This window comes from Mobula birostris, chromosome 2 (assembly GCF_030028105.1).
Source record: "Mobula birostris isolate sMobBir1 chromosome 2, sMobBir1.hap1, whole genome shotgun sequence".
Taxonomy (NCBI): domain Eukaryota; kingdom Metazoa; phylum Chordata; class Chondrichthyes; order Myliobatiformes; family Myliobatidae; genus Mobula; species Mobula birostris.
In genome coordinates, this window is record NC_092371.1 from 58,424,883 (window position 1) to 58,446,309 (window position 21,427).

The 21,427-nt window shown below is 38.3% G+C and overlaps 1 protein-coding gene across 1 annotated transcript in view; it reads left to right on the plus strand.

The window, feature by feature from the left end:
- The first annotated feature begins 1,434 nt into the window (after nt 1-1,434).
- Nucleotides 1,435-21,427, plus strand: part of tm9sf4 (transmembrane 9 superfamily protein member 4) — a 59,693-nt gene continuing 39,700 nt past the window's right edge. The window contains exons 1-6 of the mRNA XM_072241576.1: nt 1,435-1,476; nt 14,260-14,373; nt 15,678-15,777; nt 16,529-16,697; nt 18,701-18,830; nt 19,037-19,160. Coding sequence (XP_072097677.1) covers nt 1,462-1,476; nt 14,260-14,373; nt 15,678-15,777; nt 16,529-16,697; nt 18,701-18,830; nt 19,037-19,160 — 652 coding nt within the window. The 5' untranslated portion in view covers nt 1,435-1,461. The remainder of the gene's footprint in view (nt 1,477-14,259; nt 14,374-15,677; nt 15,778-16,528; nt 16,698-18,700; nt 18,831-19,036; nt 19,161-21,427) is intronic.

The window sequence follows — 21,427 nt, forward strand, 5'->3', positions numbered from 1 at the left end:
CTAGTCCTTTCAATATTCAGTAGGTTTCAATGAGATCTCCCTGCATTCTTCTAAATTCAAGTGAGTACAGGCCCTCAGTTGCCAAACGCTCCTCCTATGTTAACCCCATCATTCCCAGAATCACCCTTGTGAACCTCCGCTGGACTCTCCCCAATAACACATCCCTTCTGAAATATGGGCCCAAAACTGTTGACACTATTCCAAGTGTGGCCTGACTAGTGTCTTACAAAGCCTCAGCATGATCTCCTTGCTTTTATATTCTATTCCGCTTGAAATGAATGCCAACATTGCATTTGCCTTCTTTACCACAGACTTAGTCTGTAAGTTAACCTTCTGAGAGTTTTGCTCCAAAGTTCCTCTGCACCTTTGATGTTTGAATCTTCTCCCCATTTAGTTAATAGTCTGCACTATTATTCCTTTTACCAAAATGAATTGTCATACATTTCCCAACACTGTATTCTATCTGCCAGTTTTTTTGTCCATTCCTCCAATTTGTCTAAGTCCTACAGTAATCACCTTGCTTCCTCAGCACTACCTACCCCTCCATCTATCTTCGTATCATCTGTAAACTTTGCCACAAAGCCATCAATTCCATTATCCAAATCATTGACAAACAATATGAAAAGAAGCAGTCCCATTAATGACCCCTGAGGAACACCACTAGTCACTGGCAGCCAACCAGAAAAGACCCCCTTTATTCCCATTCGCTATCTCCTGTCTGTCAGCCATTCCTCTATCCATGCCAGTATCTTTCTGTAACAGCATAGGATTTTATCTTGTAAGCAGCCTCATGTGTGGCACCTTTCAAATGCTTTCTGAAAAGATTCTGATAGATTCTTGATTAGTCAGAGCATGAAGGAATTTGGGGATAAGGCAGGAGATTAGGGCTGACAAGGCAATGGATCAGCCGTAATGATATGGCACAGTAGCTTGATGAGCCAAATAGCCTAATCCTGCTCCTATATCTAATGGTCTTATATCAGAAACAGGATCACTTTGAAAACTCAACAAAACCTTAAACTCTTCCTTCCTTTTTTAAAAATCCTGTCTACTGTCTTCATCACTGGAAGATAAGCCAATCTTCAACCGGCCGCTTATCTTCCCGGTTCCCAGAAACCTGCCATTCCTCTTCCTCCACTCAACTCCATTCAACCACCACCACCTCCCGTTCGCTACTTCCTTCTTTCCTGAGAGAAAACTCCCAACTGTAGGCTCGGTCCTTTGCTCCAACACCAACCCTTCTGTCAGACATGCAGTCTAAATATGTGCTTTCGTTTACGATTTGTGTTCAGCTGCAAGTGCCCAATTAAAGAGAAAAGGAAAACTATAGCAGCAACTTCCTCAAACTTTCATCAAATGAACAATTCCTGAATTGAAACACTGACAGCAACAGCTACATTGGTAAGAGGCGGGGCTTGATCACACATCCGATGACGTTGTGTGTGACACGTGGATTCCAAGATGGCGCAGAGGAGGGTAAGAGTAAAGGTGTCTTCCCCCTTCCCCCAGCTCGTTGGCAGGAGGGCAAGGCTGGCATCATCCGAGGTGGCGGTGGGCTATGGAACTGTGTCCTGGGGGGCACTGGAGCTGCAAAGCGGCGGGGAGTCACGCTTCGGGTGGTGCTGTGCCGTTAGATGGCGACGGCCTAAGGATATCAGCTGTCTGTTGACTCTCACCGGGCGGCTTAGTGTTAAAGGAAGCAGCTCTTCAGGAGTTACTATAGAGTAGGGCAGATTGGGTACGGACTGGACTCGGCTGATCTGTTTAATCCCCTCACAGCAACTCGTGTGTGTCGGCCACCTACTAGCAGTCATTTCTTCGGTTTATGTTTTGATGGGCCGCTTTAAATTTTAAGGGTTTCAGTTCAATCTTACCACCCCCCCCCCCCCCCGTATTAATAGAGTTGTTTGCTGGTGGTATTTCTGAAGTGTAATGTTTATTTACCAGCGGGATTTGAAGGTTTTGAGAATTTTTATCAGTATTAACCAAGTTTGGAATGTTTGACAAGGGTCTTGAGAAGTTATTGTGCCTTCTTTAAGGGAGCTCCCAAGCATTATCTTGAAAATATTGGCTATAATATGAAGATATATTTATTTTTTGCATTCAAATAACATGATAACTGCACAGATCTTGAGAATATTGGATCTTGTTTTGGAAAAAAAATGTAAGATTGTAGGTGCTTTATTTAATGAATAAAACAGACTTGTTTGAAATGATTGTGTGTCTAATTTAGAAATTAACATCTAATTGCTAAATGTGAAAATCTGTGTCAGAGCAACTCTGAATAAATAATTGTGTAAAAGTATTCTAGATATAATTTTGGTGTCTTGTTGACAGGCATCATTAGATGTCATTGATAAGTATTTTGTGTCAAAGTTATGAAAGGTGTTTTGCCTGTCTCTGTAGCTGTTCTTATTTTGATATCTACTTGTGTTAACCTTGGAAGCTGCTTACCAACTGGTATCTTATGAATCTTGAGTATTCATGTAAAATCATCTTGTATTTAATTGATCGGAGTTCTTGCCTTTTAAAATGAGACCCTGCCAGTCATGATTTTTAAACAGTTTTGATGAACTTATCAAAGTTAAGTATCATTTATTTTCTGATGACTAGATTATATGTGGAAGGCTGTTATCTTCTGCCTAAGCGACCTTTGGCATCCAGTGATTCCTTGGCATCAGAGTTTTCCATCCATTAGCAGTACACTCTGTCTGTTGTAGTTCTTGATTTCAACTCTGCATTACATGAATATTGTATTTTTAAGTACGCTTTTGATATTAACTCTTGAGGATCTCTCTTGCTTTGTTTTTCATTTGAATGTTTTTAAAAGTCAAAGCTTGATAACTTTCACCCATGTAGCAGGTCAGATGATTCCAGCAATGACATTTTTCCAGATTGCATTCAGCTTTTTAGCTGTGAACATACTTGCTTTTAATTTTTTTTCGGAACTTTAGTCCATATCTTCATTTGGGAGTTTTTTACTTTTTAAGTACTAGATATGATGTAGGAATGCAAAATGACTTCACTACTAATTGTCACCTTGCTTTGCTGTTACTTTAGAGACTAGAGACAGGGTAACATGCATAGTTCAGAACAGCATGGGAGATTTAACAATTAAATGGCTGGTTGCATATTCCGTTAATTGCAGGTGGTGCAGATTAGAAGAGAATGGCAGTACTAGGTAGGGTGAGGATTGAGACTTGTATTTAGATATTTCTCCCCCCCCCCCACTGACTTTAGAATTTTCAGAATGAAGGTTATAAATGTAAAAGAAAATATATATTCAAGTAGATCTCATCATAGAATATTCAGATGTGATTAAGTATTTAATAATGTGTTCAATAGCTACATTTTTGGAAAATGAGACAGCATGATAATAGCAGAGAAACAATAAAACTGTAGCTGAAATTAGAGGAAGTGCTGTAGTTCATATTCCACATGGATGCCTAAGGACCAGCTCTTAATTTCTATCAACTCTTTAATAAGAACAGTAAATATTGCAAACTCTCTGAGCAGGTCAGATAGTTCCTGTGGAATCTGATGAAGGGTTTCAAATTTGAAATGTAAATTGTTTCTCATTCCACGATTGCTGCCTGATCAGCATTGTTTTATTTCAGAATTCCAACATCTGCAGTATTTGTTTATTTCATTCTCTATATTGTTATTCACTTCCTCCTCATGGATACATCAGGATTTTACTTAATTATGAACAAGTCCCATTTGGATGCAATCACTATCTTTTCTATAAAATAAAAGCTTTTATTCTGCATTTGTATCAGTTTGTTCAGGACTTGTGCACAAGTTGAAATTACTCTTGACTTAATGAAACGCATCTACAATTTTAAAGGCCTTTAGATTTTTTATCATGGAAACAAGGCACAAGCAATTCAGTCTTTCCTTTATGGCTTGGATCCTCTTAATTCTGCTAACATTTCTGTGTTTTCTCCATTGTTCCAATATTGATTTTGTAATGTGTGGACCAGAACTGCAAGAAGAATTTCCAACAATAATTGTTTCTTTATAAATATAACAAAGTGAAATTCTCTAGTATGTCAATTCCTATGGTTCAGCATGTTTTAAATCTGCAGTATAGCCCTATACTGTACTAATGTAACAAAGATCTGTTTAAGACCAAATATCTGTAGCTAATTAACCTACCAATGCAACTTTTACGATCTCATCTGGCAGCATTTCTGCAGAACACAGAAAGCGTCCATACTTAAAAAGATAAGGTTTTCTATTTGAAAGAAGATTATTTATGGGGGTGGAGAGCATTTACTTTTTATAGTCAAGCACGATTCATGATTTATGTTCCAAGGGTTCTGTACCTGCTTGTTTTCAGAGAAGGTATTTTGTCGACTTCCAAATTTGTTTTGCTGCCTCTAATTTCAGCTTTTTTCGTAGATTTTTTTTTAAAGCTCATTTAGTTCTTTCCTTTATTCTTACTCAGTTTAGACTTTAGCATTATTGAATTTAATCTGCCATTTATCTTTCCTTTCCACAAGTCTACCCACTGGTGTTGGACTCCAAAACCAGTGGAAGTAGTTACCAACAACTCTCATTGTCAACCCTGTCAAGTTTCCTTCTTAATGTAGAATAGTTGGTGGCCATTTGGCATAACAGTAGTCAATCAGTGTGGAAACAGGTCCTTCAGCTCAGCCTGTCTATGCCTATTGTGCTGCCCAGTGAACTAGTCCCATTTGACCACATTTAGCACATAGCCCTCTTCTCCATTTGCTTATTTATTTATAGCTTACAGCATGGTAACAGGTCCTTCGGGCACAACAAGCTGGTGCCACCCAATTCCACCCCAGTAACTTACTAACCTGTACTTCATTGGAGGAAACCAGAGCACCTGGAGAAAACCCACAAGGTCACTGGAGAACATACAAACTCCTTACAGACAGCAGTAGGAAATGAACTTGGGTCGTTGGCATTATGTTAACCGCTATGCTACCATACCACCCAGTAGGGTTTTTAAATATTGCTAATAATAAACCTGCATCGGCCACTATTTATGGCAGCTCATTCCAAATACCCGATACCCTTTGTATGAAGAAGCTGCACCTGATATCCCCTTTTATCCCCTTCTGATCTTAAACCCATCCAATCTTGTTTTTAGTAGCTTCTCCTTGAGGAAAGGCTATGGACAATGAAAAAGCACAATTCCCTCATTACCTTGTACTGCAGGTCTCACCACAGTCTCCTACATTCTAGGGAATATAGTTTATATATTCTTTCCTTGTAATTCAGGCTCCCAAGTCTAGGCAACATCCTAGCTAATCTTTTGTCTACTCTTTCTAGTTTAATAATTGTACATAATACTTTAAATGTTGCTTTGGGTGCTGTGACTTGTTGTTTGTAATTTATATTAACAAATTGAATGTGACTGTACAAGACATGGTTAGTAAGTTTGTGCGTGATACTAAAATAGGTGGTGTAGATATCATAGAAGGTTATGAAAAGATACAGAAGGTGGGGGGGGGCACTTGATCAACTAAGTATGTGAGCTGAGGATTGGCAAATGGATTTTAGTCCAGAAAACTGAGATACTGCATTTTGGAACATGGTAAGACATACAGTGAAGGTAGGTAGGGCCCGTTGAGTGTTTGAACCAGAGCAATTTAGGAATGCAAGTGCATGGTTCACTGAAAGCAGTATCACAGGTAGATGGTGAGGGGTGATAAGTAGCACTGGCAACTTTCCCTGCCAGATTGTTGATTCCATTCTAGGTGCAACCCATTCCTTTTGTATAGGCCCCACTTACCCTGAAAGAGCCCAGTGATCTGTGTACCTGCAGCCTTCCTGTGCCAGCTCCTTGGCCATATATTTAACTGTACTATCTTGCCTCATTAGCTGTGGCACAGAGAGTAATCCTGAAGTTACAATACTGGAGGTCCTGTTTTATTTAAATTTACTACGTACAGTACTGTGCAAAAGTCTTAGGCACATGTAAAAAAAATTCTGTAAAGTGAAGATGCTTTCAAAAATAATGAAATAAAGTTTCTAAATATCAAAAAATTACTGGTTGTCTCACATGCTTCTGTCTTTTTAGGTAATCCCAGACCATCTTGATGATGGGATCAGGGCTCTGTGGAGACCATGCCGTCTGAAACCATATTAAAAAAATCTAAGGCTTCTGTACAGTACTATAACTCCCTAAATTCCTCTTTGTGAAACCACATCTGTCTTTCTGCCTGTCATTTTTTGCCAATTGAACCATGACTTATTGGTGCTCACCCTCTTGCACAATTTTCTGTGGATGTTCAGAGAAAGCTTTGACCTTGGCACTAGAGAGGAGGCATGCCATGCTAGAGTCTTGCTTACAACCACACAAACACCAGCCTGTGCCCCTGACTAAAATTTCAGTATCTCTGTTGCTCACCTAGACTTTGCCCAATATTGTTTTACATTTTGACAGTCATGGAGCCACTGGTCTGGCTGCTGCCGCTATCCTCCTCAGAGAGACCATTTCCCCCCTTCTGCTCCTTCCAGATAATCCAGCAGTATTCAGACTGGTATGAGGGAGAGCCACAGGAGACCCCTGCAATACTTGCCTGCCTCTTCTGGTGGTCACCCATCTATCTGACTGAACTTCGGTGTGCCCTTAATCCCTGAAACTTCTATGACACTCTACCTCCTGTATGCCCAGTGAGTCCAACTGCAGCTTCAGCTGACTGTGCTGAGATACAGATGTAGTGGTCAGACTAGACTGCTTCCCTATCATCTATGTCTGAGAGATGGAGTACCCACTGATAGCTGCTAGTGAAACTAACAAACTGTTTAACGCAAAGGACTTTTCCAATCTCCTACACTCCTCCCCCTTGCTGCTTGGGTGGTTGTGAGTGTTTTTCTCACATAATTTGATCCTTATCGAAGATCATACTTGGGTTCAGCCAAAATTTCTGGAGCATCCATGTTATCTCTTTTTTAATATGTCCAGTGTCTTAACTATCTTCTTTGCTATTACTTTGAAAGCACTCACAGCTGTGGAATGAAGAAAGATTCAAACTACTCATTTGGTACCATATTAGTGTATTCAACATCCATGTGCAAGTTTCCGTTTTTTGTCCTTGTTGACCATCACTCCTCAATGTAGTACAGTATCTGCCTGCAGAACGATTTTGGACTTCAATTTGTGTCAGTTGCTAAAACTTTCTAATATGCTCTCTTTACCTGTTATTTAAATTTTGATTTCCGCAGTGATTTGTTTTGTATTTCTGTTTGGTTTGCATACGCATTTATAATTCTGCATTGTCATTGTTGATATTGTCCTGTGCATTTCTGTTGCTATCCATGCTATCCAGGGAGTTCTGGATTTGTTTGACCAGTTTGATTATTTTAAAAATCCGATCACCCTTTGTTCTCCTCATTTTAGGGTCTCTTTAAATTTCAGGGGAAGAGTGTATTTTCTATCTTTCTGCATGTGGTCTGTATTATTCCATTCCCTAATATCTGATGCACCTGTCTGGAAGTCACTTTTCTATCTGCTTATAGCACCTCCCCGGCACCTATCATTCTCTGTGTATGTATAAAAAAGAGTCAAAACTTACTTTATCTTCTCACTTTTAAGTGCACATCCTCTAATATTTGACATTCCTACCCTGGGACTGTCTACCCTATCCTTGTCTCTCTTAATTTTATATACTTCTATTGGGTTATCTCTCAGCCTCCTATACTTCAGAGAAAAAAAGGTGGCTCAGGACAACATCACATGCACCATTAATCTTCAGGCAATGCCACTCAGGGACTTGCGCTAATATTTTTGTGGCAGCATGTACTATTTTAACTACCTGTGCTGTATGTACTGTGTTTTACACCTTGGTCCCAAAGGAACAGTTTCATTTAGCTGTATACATGTGTGTAGTTGAATGACATTTGAACTTGAGAAAGCAATCCAAGTTCATCCAACCTCTTCTTATAGCTAATACTCTCTCACCCAGGCAATATTCTGGTTAACTTTTAATGCGCCTTCTTCAAAGCTTCTACATCTTCCTGTATTGTACACTGAAATAATGTTTGACATTGAAACTGATATTTTTTAAAAGGCCTTCACCTTATGGCTGTATTGGACAGCAAAATATCTTTTCTATAGAATGTTTAGGTAGTTAACGGTGTAATTAAGTTTGCTGTCATTAGTATAGATTGTGTAATTTTGCTGATGTTTGCCTATTGACTTATGTATAGCATCCTTCCACTTAAAAATCTAGACATAAGTTACCATATATGTAATGTATCTTTATCAGCACATCTTAAAATCATGGAACACACATCAAAGTTGCTGGTGAACGGTCAGGACGAAGGGTCTCGGCCTGAAACGTCAACTGTACCTCTTCCTAGAGATGCTGCCTGGCCTGCTGCGTTCACCAGCAACTTTGATGTGTGTTGCTTGAATTTCCAGCATCTGCAGAATTCCTGTTGTTTGCATCTTAAGATCATGTTTTGTTTTTCAATTTAATTAAATTATGCTGAAACTTTTTATTTTTGGTCCATTTGTATTTCCACTTTGCTAACGATTGAATGATCTGATCTGATGTTGTCTTTTGCACGTCAAGCAAGAGAATTTACACTGTTCATCAAACTATCCATTATTTTGTCCTCAAAAAAAAATCTGAGCTACCTTTCAAAAATGTATTTGCTTGGATATGGATAGATAAACTTGAATTGCTTTCTTTTCCATTCCAGATCAGGTTACTGTTCGATCTTTTTTCAATGATACTGCTGCTTAGAAGGGAATATTTGGTGGGAGTGGAAAAGGCTAGTTGAATCTGAAGTACAAAGACTTATAAAAACTTGAGTTGTTTGGGTAGCTTATTCTTTTGAAGAGCTGTCAGTTTTAGAATGCTGACCCCAGTGCACAGTGCATTTTTAATTTAAAGCAGTAACTGATTATACAACACACTGAGTGTGTAAATTAAGATGAAATTTATAATTCAGTATTTTATTTCTTGACTTAAGTGCACTTAGACCCCTATGTTCAGAATCAGAATAAGGTTTAATATCACCGGCATAAGTCGCGAAATTTGTTAACGCAGCAGCAGTACTGTGTGTGTGTGTGTGTGTGTAATAGTTAAATTAAAAATAGTGCAAAAACAAAAATAATAAAATTTAAGGTAGTGTTCATGGATTCAATGTAAATTTTGTAATCTGTTGGTAGAGGGGAAGGACCTGTTCCTGAATCAGTGAGTACATGCCTTCAGGCTTCTGTACCTCTTTCCTGATGGTACCAGTGGGAAGAGGACATGTCCTGGGTGTTGGAGCCCTTAATGACGGAAGCTGCCTTTGTGAGACACCGCTTGTTGAAGATGCTTGAATATCCAAGATAGAGCTGACTGATTTTACAACTTTCTGTAGTTTATGATGTTGTGCCCATAGCCCCCCCCCCATACCAGGCAGCCTGTCAGAATACTCTCCATGGTACATCTGTAGAAGTTTTTGAGTGTCTTAGGTGACAAACCAAATTTCCTCAAAGTCCTAATGAAATATAGCCACTGCCTTGCCGCTTTTTTGCTGCATCGATCTGTTGGGACCAGATTAGGTCCTCAGAGATCTTGACACCCAGGAACTTGAAATTGCTCACTCTCTCTACTTCTGATCCCTCTATGACGATTGGTTCGTGATCCCTTGTCCTACCCTTTCTGAAGTCCACAATCAGCTCGACTTACATTGAGTGCAAGGTTGCTGCTGTGACACCAGTTAACTAGCTGGTATATCTCGCTCCTGTACGCCCTCTCATCTCCATCTAAGATTCTGCCAACAATGGTTGAATCATCAGCAAATTTATAGATGGCATTCGAGCTATACCTGGCTGCACAGTTATGGGTATAGAGAGAGATTAGAGCAGTGGGCTAAACACACATGCCTGAGATACACCAGTGTTGATTGTCAACTAGGAGGCATTACTGATTAACAATCCACACAGACTAGGAAGTGAAGGAAGTGGTAGTACTTAGTGCCTTTATTACTTAGAATCTGGTTATCTCTTTGTACTCCACTGCTGCTGCAAAACAATAATTTTCACAGCAAAATTATTGTTTTGCAGCAGCAGTGCAGTGTAAAGAGATGATCTATAAATTACAAAAACAATAAGTAATGCAAAGTAAAGGAATAACGAGGAAATGTTCATGGACCATTCAGAAATCTGACGGGCGAGGCAGAAGAAAATGAAGTGACACTCATTTCAATAAGTGGACAGTATAGAAGGATATTGTGAACAGTAAACAGTAAATTATTTAAGGACTTTATTATGGCAGGAATTATCCTTTCAGTTTAATATTACCAAACAGGTTTCATTTCATTGGAATTGGTTTTGGCTGCAAAAAATTTCTATCACATCTCAAAGGAGAGAATAGTAATTTACCCCAGTTGCATTAGGTAGTTTTGAATTGGAGGGAGCATATTGTAATAAACTTTCAATGTCATCTCTTGTTTATATTTGTGATTGTCTTTGCTGCATTTTCAGTGCATCAACATTACCTTGCTGTTATGCTATTTCTGTAAATTAATTTGGTTTATTATTGTCACATATACCAAGGTAAGATTAAAAACTTGTTTTGCATACAGTCTATGCAGATAAATTCATTACAGTGGTGCATTGAGATAGTACAAAATAAAACAGTAAGCGTGCAGAATGGAGTTACTGTACAGATAAAGTGTAGGGCGAATAGACAGAAAGGTGCAAGGTTGTAATGAGGTAGATTAAGATCAAGAGTCCATTTTATTGTCCTAGGGAAGCATTCAGTTGTCTGTTACCAGCAGGATAGAAGCTGTCCTTGAGCCTGCTGGTTAATGCTTTTCAGGCCTTTGTATCTTCTTCCTGAATGGAAGGGATGAAAAGCATGTACAATCTGGTTGGGATCTTTTGTGTTGGCTGGTTTCCATGATACACTGAGCTGTGTGTACAACGCTGCAGTTTCTTGCACTGATATAGGTTAATGTTGTGTTCATTAGTGTGCTCAGTGGAAATGGAGTTCAAACTGTAGAGCAATGTTTATGTAAGATCTTAAGTAGAGACTTGAAATGTTCAATGCTTCCTTGGATACTGTTTCAACAACAGGCCAGGAATACCCATGAATTGGAATTTTACAGTAGTTTCAAAGGAGACTAAAGAATATTCTTGCACTGTTTCCTCTTCCTCCTGGACATTTCTTACTAAGGTGGAACTTAGAATTGAGTGTAATTGTAAAATTATAGTATAAAGTCATTTGGAGAATTTTGATTGGGAGTTATTTGGCACTACTTTGCAGTACTTGATTTGTACCACTAGAGTCTCTCCGAGAGCTTTGAGAAGTAGATTCGTTCTCTTAAGTTTTGAAACTGACACTGCATTGGCAAGTTCTTCATTAGAGTTGTTCCACATATTTATTTTGAGTGGCTAAAAATATTTATTAATGCTGTGATTGGGGAATAGAGTTTTTCTTTATTGTAGCAGAATTAACTGTAGATCATCATTGATTTTCAAGTGTATCAAAGTTTTATTATAGTCCTCATGCTTGTGGAGTTGTATAGCATGGAAACAAGCTCTTCACCAAATTTGTCCATGCTGACCATGGTGCCTACCTAAGCTAGCCCCGTTTGCTTGTGTTTGACCCATATCCCTCAAAACCTTCAGCCAAAAAAAAACACAAATGCCGGAGGAACTCAGGTCAAGCAGCTCAGTGAAGGCAAAGGGGCAGTCAGTGTTTTGAATCGAGATCTGCAGAAGAGATGGCCAATATAGAGTTGAGAGGCAGGTATGAGGCAGTTGCTTTCCTGGCATTTGGTGCCAGGTGAGGAAGGAGATAGAGCTGGGAAGGGTTGAGATGGGAGAGAGTGGAAGATGAGTGATGGGTAGAAATGGGTATTGAAAGCGAATGAGTGGGGAGAGGAGGAAAGAGAGGTGGGGAGAAATAAAACTGACTGAGGTGGGTTGGAGGGGAAACAGAAGAAAGATGCACTGGGAGTGCAGGTTGCCTGGAGTTGCAAAATTCAGTGTTTATGCTTTTGACTTGTACACTATCTGGGTTAAATATGAGGTGCATTTCTTTTAGTTTGTGTTTGGTCTCACCCTGGCATCCTTTTGAACCTTGTCTAACTGTGTGCCTGTCCTATTGTCCCTTTGCATTTCTATCTGCAGGATTACGGATGGAAATGGAAGGAAATGCATGCATTATTTTGGTGCTTAAGTGAGAGATAGCTTATTGGATGGACTATTAGGAAGAGAGACAGTCAGAGTCGTACACCACAATATCTGTACTGACCATGAAGCACCTCACCATACACACCCCACCATTCTCCACTTTCCCATGAAACAGTTCTCCTGCCGCTAATTGTTTTGGCATTTTGCAGTAACTAATTTACCTACCAACTAGCATATCCATGGCATGTGGAAAGAACATGCAAATTCTATATGGAGAATTCAGGATCAAATCTGGGACTCTGGAGCTGTGAGGCAGCTGTGCTGACTGTTGTCCAATTGTACCACCTTGTATTTGAACCTTAACTCGTGCAGCATTTTTTATATTACAGGATGCTTATCACAATTATAACTCATTTTGGTTTTCTTTATCAAACATTTTCATAATTTTATTTAATTGTCTAGTAATGTTAACTTTTAATTTTGGCAAGGGTACAGTGGCATGCAAAAGTTTGGGCACCTCTGGTCAAAATTTCTGTTACTGTGAATAGCTAAGTGAGTAAAAGATGACTTGATTTCCAAAAGGCATAAAGTTAAAATGACACATTTCTTTAATATTTTAAGCAAGATTACTTTTTATTTCCATCTTTTACAGTTTCAAAATAACAAAAAAGGAAAAGGGCCTAAAGCAAAAGTTTGGGCACCCTGCATGGTCAGTACTTAGTAACACCCCCTTTGGCAAGTATCACAGCTTGTAAACGCTTTTTGTAGCCAGCTAAGTGTCTTTCAATTCTTGTTTGGAGGATTTTCGCCCATTCTTCCTTGCAAAAGGCTTCTAGTTCTGTGAGATACTTGGGCCGTCTTGCATGCACTGCTCTTTTGAGGTCTATCCACAGATTTTCGATGGGGGACTGTGAGGGCCATGGCAAAACCTTCAGCTTGCACCTCTTGAGGTAGTCCATTGTGGATTTTGAGGTGTGTTTAGGATCATTATCCTGTTGTAGAAGCTATCCTCTTTTCATATTCAGCTCTTTTACAGACGGTGTGATGTTTGCTTCCAGAATTTGCTGGTATTTAATTGAATTCATTCTTTCCTCTACCAGTGAAATGTTCCCCGTGCCACCAGCTGCAACACAAGCCCAAAGCATGATCGATCCACCCCCGTGCTTAACAGTTGGAGAGGTGTTCTTTTAATGAAATTCTGCACCCTCTTTTCTCCAAACATACGTATGCTCATTGAGGCCAAAAAGTTCTATTTTAACTTCATCAGTCCACAGGACTTGCTTCCAAAATGCATCAGGCTTGTTTAGATGTTCCTTTGCAAACTTCTGATGCTGAATTTTGTGGTGAGGATGCTGGAAAAGTTTTCTTCTGATGACTCTTCCAAGAAGGTCATATTTGTGCAGGTGCCGCTGCACAGTAGAACAGTGCACCACCACTCCAGAGTCTGCTAAATCTTCCTGAAGGTCTTTTGCAGTGAAACGGGGGTTTTGATTTGCCTTTCTAGCAATCCTACGAGCAGTTCTTTCGGAAAGTTTCCTTGGTCTTTCAGACCTCAACTTGACCTCCACCGTTCCTGTTAACTGCCATTTCTTAATGACATTACGAACTGAGGAAACGGCTACCTGAAAACACTTTGCTATCGTCTTATAGCCTTCTCCTGCTGTGTGGGCATCAATTATTTTAATTTTCAGAGTGCTAAGCAGCTGCTTAGAGGAGCCCATGGCTGCTGATTGTTGGGATAAGGTTTGAGGAGTCAGGGTATTTATAAAGCTTGAAATTTGCATAACTTGGCCTTTCCTAATGATGATTGTGAACAAACCATAGCCCTAACAAGCTAATTAAGGTCTGAGACCTTCGTAAAAGTTATCTGAGAGCTTAAATCTCTTGGGGTGCCCAAACTTTTGCATGGTGCTCCTTTTTTTTCCACTCTGAAATCGTACAAAACAAAAATGATACACTCATCTTGCTTAAAGTGTTGAAAAGAATGTTTCATCTTTAATTTTATGACTTTTGGAGATCAGTTTATCTTCTACTCACTTAACTATTCACGGTAACAGAAATTTTGACCAGGGGTGCCCAAACTTTTGCATGCCACTGTATGTAGATATTCTGTAACCAGTTTTAATCCTTTTTTTATTCAGGCAATATCAATCTGGCCACTGATACTTCTCCTAGACCTGCATACTTCATCTTCTTTTTATGTGCCAGGTGTAGCACCAATTGACTTTCATCATAATCATCCTGTGGAAATTAAGGTAAATATATATGGTATAATTATATCATTCACTCTTAAAATGTGGATATTATTAGTAAGGCCAACATTTATGATCCATGTTAAGTTATCAGGAGATGAGAAATTACCTTTACAAAAGCAGTGTGGCTATATGATTAATGACTTTCTTCCCAATGTTAATGTATTTCCATTTTAAATTTGTGCTTGTGCAGAATGACTGTTGGAATTTAAAAATATTGAGAACTTCTCTTGATCTGAGGTGATTAATACAACTTCTTTATTAATGTGGCTCTTTAATAGCCTTGTATTTATTCAGACAGGAACCTTTGCAGAAAATGTCACTTGCTCCTCTGATATGCCTTTCCCTCCTCTAGCTGAAATGCAGTCTTGTGCAACTTTTTAATTTGATTATCCTGGTTATTGTTTTGTTTGAAGAACATTATTTGTAACTGTAAAATAGAAAAGTTAATTTGAAGACTATTTATGAAAAGGAATAATGGAATAGAATATTAGAATTCCAAAAAATGGTTTTGAAACTGTTTGGAATTTTCCCTCATATTACCTAGTTGCTGCATAATATGTTCTTAGAGGCAGCAAGAGCACATATGGTGGATTTGTTTTAAAATAATTCCATGCAATTAAATATACCCCTTTTTAATCCCCATAATTGAGAATATTTAATAAGGTTTTATTTTTGATATACTCACACAGACAGTGGGAGATGTGCACATTCCAGGATCGCAATTACCCCATACAAAGGGGTAAATCTTGTCAGAATTAGAACCTAGAAAACAAACTTCTAATTAAACAAGTGCTATCACATCAGTTCACATCAATAGGCCTGGCGTTGTTAGAGGCACTTAAAAAAAAATCTAGTTCACTGTGGATAGTTTTTTTAAAAATCTGAGTGTGTGAAAACCAGTAATTGAGCTAATGCATTGCACATCAATACATGCAACAATGGGGGTGGGGGGGGGTGAGGGAGGTCAATGAAAGGACCACACAAAAACTTTTCAAAGCAGGTCAGTGAAGTAGCAAAAGTTGCCAAGAAAATGGGGGAGAAAAGATTTCAATGTTGTTTAATCGTGGAACATCAAGGTTGTGATGGTTAATTCCAAAAACTGATGAGCCATTGAGATTATCATTATGTGGACCAAATATCTGTACATACACTTTGTATAACAGTTCATCTGATCTATTTGTTCTGTGTTGTCTTATTAACCATCGATGCAAGGTTATGATGGTAGTTTCACCAGAGTAAGTGATCTTGCATTATCTTGCTAGTTGTAATAGAAAAATCTTGAGCTTTTAATATGTAAATTTCAGGCTGTGAAATTGACTAGCTCACGGACACAGCTCCCATATGAATACTATTCCCTCCCTTTTTGTCGGCCTGAAAAAATTGAATATAAAGCAGAAAATCTTGGTAAGTTTAATATCTAATAATTGCTTTATAGTATAAACATTTATTGAGTTAATTGACATGCTATCCTTAATGATGAAATAAATGGCCAGTATATGAAATGTGATAGAATTAAGCAAATTCATTACAGAAATTTGAATATGTGGTCTTACTCTGTTGTGCATTATATACTTTCAGCTGGAACAGAATAATACTAATATGAAATTGCAACATAGTCTTGAATAAATACATGCAGTATATCCTGTTGAAATTACATTGATCTGTGGAAGCTATGTTACTAACTTAGTATTTTGAACTCTTCCAGAGAAGTTATAGTTTTACTATTGTAACATTAGTTATCTGGCCATGTGTCCTTTCTATGCCCTGTTCTTTCAGTGTTGGATTTTCTCAGATAGGGGGTTGGAAATTATTTTAGTAACAAATAGTAAAGGTAACGGCCACTCATTACTGTTCATGTTAATTCAACTCTTAAAAATCTGCTTGTAAGCTCGATTTTGATCATCAGTGACCTCTGAATCAGCAAAAAACATGATTAGTTTTCATCCTAATATGTTTCAACTATTGTCATGGTGAGGAATATAGAACTTAAACACCACTTAATGTTTTATACATTAACAGAAGTATACTACTATAGCAATGCTGAAATAACTTGTATTGTTCTATTCAGTTTGCGATCATTAGTAATATCAAACAGCCAAAAAATAATATAAAGTGGAATCTCAGAAAGAAATAACTTGTATTTCTTATTAAACAGGTGAGGTGTTAAGGGGTGATCGGATTGTGAATACACCATATGACTTGCATATGAACATCGAAAAGAAATGTGAAGTGCTCTGTGACAAGCCAAACAAACCTGTCAAGTTTAAAATAGCCGAAAGTAAACTGGTCGTAGAAAGGATACGGGAAGAATATTATGTTCATCTGTACGTGGAACTGTTCTTTTCTTATTGCACATCGGTCTTGTGCGTTCTGTATATTGATAATTTTTTAAAGCCATTTTATTGCTGCTGTGTTCATAAGTGAACCTTGTTATATGCTGTTATAAGTTCCAAATGGCAGGCAGTTATTCCACAATGCAGCTTTGGAGCTGACAGTGTTCATTTAGGCCAGTTTATGCATGTTTATATTGTTGGTAGGAGGGAAATGCTGAAACTGTGAAGCCTGCATTCCTTCCCTGATTAAGATGTGATAACCAGCACAAACTGAAATTGAACTTGGAAATCTTCAACAAATTGAAATTGAACTAGATATCTTCAGGCCTATATAGCTGTATAATTGCTGCTTTAGAAGATAATACCTTTCTAAGTTTTTCTATTTAAATTGTCTATATGCTGGAGCTGATGTGACAATGTGTTTGTACATTAAGACCATAAGATATAGGATCAGCAATTTGGCCACTTGGCCCGTCAAGTCTGCTCTAATAAAAGCAGAATTAGAAGATTTCAACAGCAGGAGGCCCTTTATTTTCCCAATTCATAAATTGTATTCTGCCTCCACAGTCTTAAGTCATGGGATGTACTTGTTTCATTGAACTTCTGATTCTTGTTAAAATGTGGCAAGGTGACAAGTGTGAACAGAACCAGAGTCTGATAATAGGTATTGGATAGTAATATAGCTTGTCTTACCCTTCATGTGGGTGGTTCTAATTAAGCAGGCTCATATTCACAGCCAAAACAGTGCTGGGAAACATGACAACCTGTTTTGCACAGCAGGCTTGCACAGGCCAAAGTGATTTTAACTGTAAAATGTGTTTATTATGGAATGAATTTTGAGCCTAGCTGATGGAACTTTTATAATAGAACTTCCATTTTAATAGAATAATTCTGGAAGAAGAAGAAGAAAGCCTTTAACTCCGAGTGGAGTCATCGGGACGCCGTCATGACAGCGTTTCTTTAGCAGGCTTTCTTATTTTTAGAAGGCCGAGTTGCTAACTCGACGTTCAACCCAGCACGGATGGAAAGTGTGCAAGGGAGCCGGCTGGATTCAAACTCGGGAGCCTTCGCTTCGAAATCTGGCGCTGATGCCACTATGCCACCAGCCTGCTAATAATTCTGGATGCTTTGTGTCTAATTTGGGGTTTTCAAGTACAAATTAAGATCATTGGTAATTACTAAGAAACCCACCTAGTAAATGCTTAAAATGAAACAAAGGACACAAAGTAATGGATGAACTTTCACAATGGGCACAAAGGTTCTTTCTGCAATAGCATCAAACTAATATAGGTGTAAGTACTCAAATGTGTAATAATATCCATGGAATATCAAGTTTTAGGGGCAGGGAGGAATAGGAGAAAATAAAAACTCGGGTAAACATTACTATTGCTTCTCTAAGATTAGGATTTCTCATATTGTTAAAATAAGAATAGAGAAGTTTTACACCAGCTGTATTATTTCATATGGCTTTGAAATACTTGAAACTGGCACTTTAGAGTATATTTTATAGCCAGAAGCTTCCTGTAGTTTTTTTTTAAACTCCAAAAGTTGAATAAACAACCCTGCTATTATAATCTAGCTAAAATCACTAGAATTGTTATCATAAATGTGAGGTTACAATTATTGAGGCAGTACATAGCATCTAAGATGAGAAAGCTGATGAGAAGAAGATCAGACTATTTTTTAAACTATGACTTGAAAGCAAAATCTGCAGATAGAGGAAACCTGAAATAAATGGGGAAAATGCATAATCTGTGGACAGAAGCAAGTTTAACATTTCCAATGAGTCATTTCACCATTGCCTGCTTTACTTGGAATTATTTTGAAAGCATGAATTATTAGTGATGGTAGATGCAAGATTATGATTGGAAGCATAAGGAGAAAGTTAAAACTCTTTTGCTACTTTGTCACACATCACTGTTAAAGCTATAATTTGTATGACCTAATGCATGACACATTCCTTTTCTCAGTATATGAATTATAATTGTTTATAGGATTGCAGATAACTTGCCTGTTGCAACACGATTAGAATTTTACCCAAGTTCTGAAGACAATGACAAAAAGAAAGAAAAAGAAGTGCAGTTTGAACATGGTTACAGACTAGGATTTATTGACAACAATAAGGTAAAATTTACTGTTTGGAATTTTGAGTCGGAGGCATCTGGAGGAAAATAAATAACACATCACTGATCTAGCTAGTTGCTAGGTTCTAGATGATAAAAATGTTTTAAAATAAACTTAAATTATTCAGCTTTGGTCAATACAGTGAGTAGAGGGTGTATTTATATTACGTCATAACTTGTTTGCTTAAATGCTGACTTATTTTTCAGTTCTATCTCCACAACCATCTCTCTTTCATTATCTATTACCACAAAGAAGAAATAGAAAAAGACCAAGAACCTACGTATAGAGTTGTGCGCTTTGAAGTTATACCACAAAGTGTAAAATATGAAGGTAAAGGCATTATCTTTTGAATATGATATGAGTGTATTAGCATGTAGCAAACAAACTGCAAAGAATTAAATGAAAACCTATGTAAAGTAAAAAGTGAAATTTGCATTGTCAAAACTGTTCTACTTTGTAGCTGTTCAAGATCTATAAATACCAGTAAACTGCTTAGAAAAATATTTTTATCTTCTACATTTAGTAATATAGTCTAGCTTCATTCCATTTTCAATTTACTGAATACTATTGAATGTTATTGAACTTTGAATAAACAACTTGCTTCCTTTGTTATATTGGCTTGCCCTTATTGATTTATTATGAATGTGAAGGGTGTTGGAGTTTTGAAGGAAGCTAGCAGGTTGGCTTGTCCAACTATTCCTAGGCTTGTTGATATCTATGTATTTTCAGATCTTTGCACAGGTTCAGTTATAAATAATTTGGAAATAATCTAGAATAACAATCCTCCAGATGTACATCTGGTCAGGCAACATCTATGTTTGGGGCAACAGAATTCTGTTTTGGAGCATTGACTTTTATTAAGGAATAAAAATTGGTGTATATGTTTGTTTCTTATTTCAAGTCATTCAGTTGCTGTGCAGTCTCCCATTTAAAATATGTAATTGCTTTCCCTAAAGCAAAATACAGTACTGTAAATGCTGGAGATACTAAAATACTCTGCAGATTGAAATGCACCTTGCAAAGAGAGAAACGGATTTAACATTTTGGACTCTCAAGCTTGCATGAGGACAGGGAGAGTTGGAAGTAAGTTTCAAATTGCAGAGAAAATAGTAGGGGGCAATTAGAACAAGAGGGAAGGTCAGTGATGGAAGAAGTCCTACAGATTGAATTAAACTAGTTCTGCTGCTACTGGCTGAAAGAGTAGTAAAGGCGAGCAAATAACAATATCAGGGATAGGGGTGTACAGGAAAAATCAATGGTATTCTGAAATTGCCTGGAAATGTAAGGGCAAGTGTATCTGAAATTGTCAAAATGTGTTGAAAGATTGCAGGAGACCAAACACAGAAGTCAGTAGAACTGGAGTAGAGAATTTGAGTGTCATGCAGCTAACTAGCAGCTCAGCATGATTAAATAGAGATGTTTTGTGGTCAGCCAATCTGCCCTTTATTTTCCCCAAATCGAAGGAGGCCGTAATGTAAACACAGATTACAACTTAAAGTTCGGTGTAATGTCTTAGTACTAGATATGAACGTCACTAATAGTCTGCCCTGGTCCAACTGTGCTGATGTCATAGCCAAGCAAGCTCACCAACTCCTGTTTCCTCAGAAGGCTAAATAAATTCAGCATATCCCCATCAAGTCTTACCCATTTTTATAGAACATAGAATAGTACAGCACAGTACAGGCCCTTTGGCCCACAATGTTGTGCCGACCCTCAAACCCTGCTTCCCATATAAGCCCCCACCTTAGATGCCTCCATATACCTGTCTAGTAGTCTCTTAAACTTCACTAGTGTATCTGCCTCCACCACTGACTCAGGCTGTGCATTCCATGCACCAACCACTCTCTGAGTGAAAAACCTTCCTCTAATATCCCCCTTGAACTTCCCACCCCTTACCTTAAAGCCATGTCCTCTTGTATTGAGCAGTGGTGCCCTGGGGAAGAGGCGCTGGCTATCCACTCTACCTATTCCTCTTATTATCTTGTACACCTCTATCATGTCTCCTCTCATCCTCCTTCTCTCCAAAGAGTAAAGCCCTAGCTCCCTTAATCTCTGATCATAATGCATACTTTCTAAACCAGGCAGCATCCTGGTAAATCTCCTCTGTACCCTTTCCAATGCTTCCACATCCTTCCTATAGTGAAGTGGCCAGAACTGGACACAATACTCTAAGTGTGGCCTAACCAGAGTTTTTTTATAGAGCTGCATCATTACATCGCGACTCTTAAACTCTATCCCTCGACTTATGAAAGCTAACACCCCATAAGCTTTCTTAACTACCCTATCCACCTGTGAGGCAACTTTCAGGGATCTGTGGACATGTTCCCCGAGATCCCTCTGCTCCTCCACACTACCAAGTATCCTGCCATTTACTTTGTACTCTGCCTTGGAGTTTGTCCTTCCAAAGTGTACCACCTCACACTTCTCCATCTGCCACTTCTCAGCCCACTTCTGCATCCTGTCAACGTCTCTCTGCAATCTTTGACAATCCTCTACACTATCTACAACACCACCAACCTTTGTGTCGTCTGCAAGCTTGCCAACCCACCCTTCTAACCCCACATCCAGGTCGTTAATAAAAATCACGAAAAGTAGAG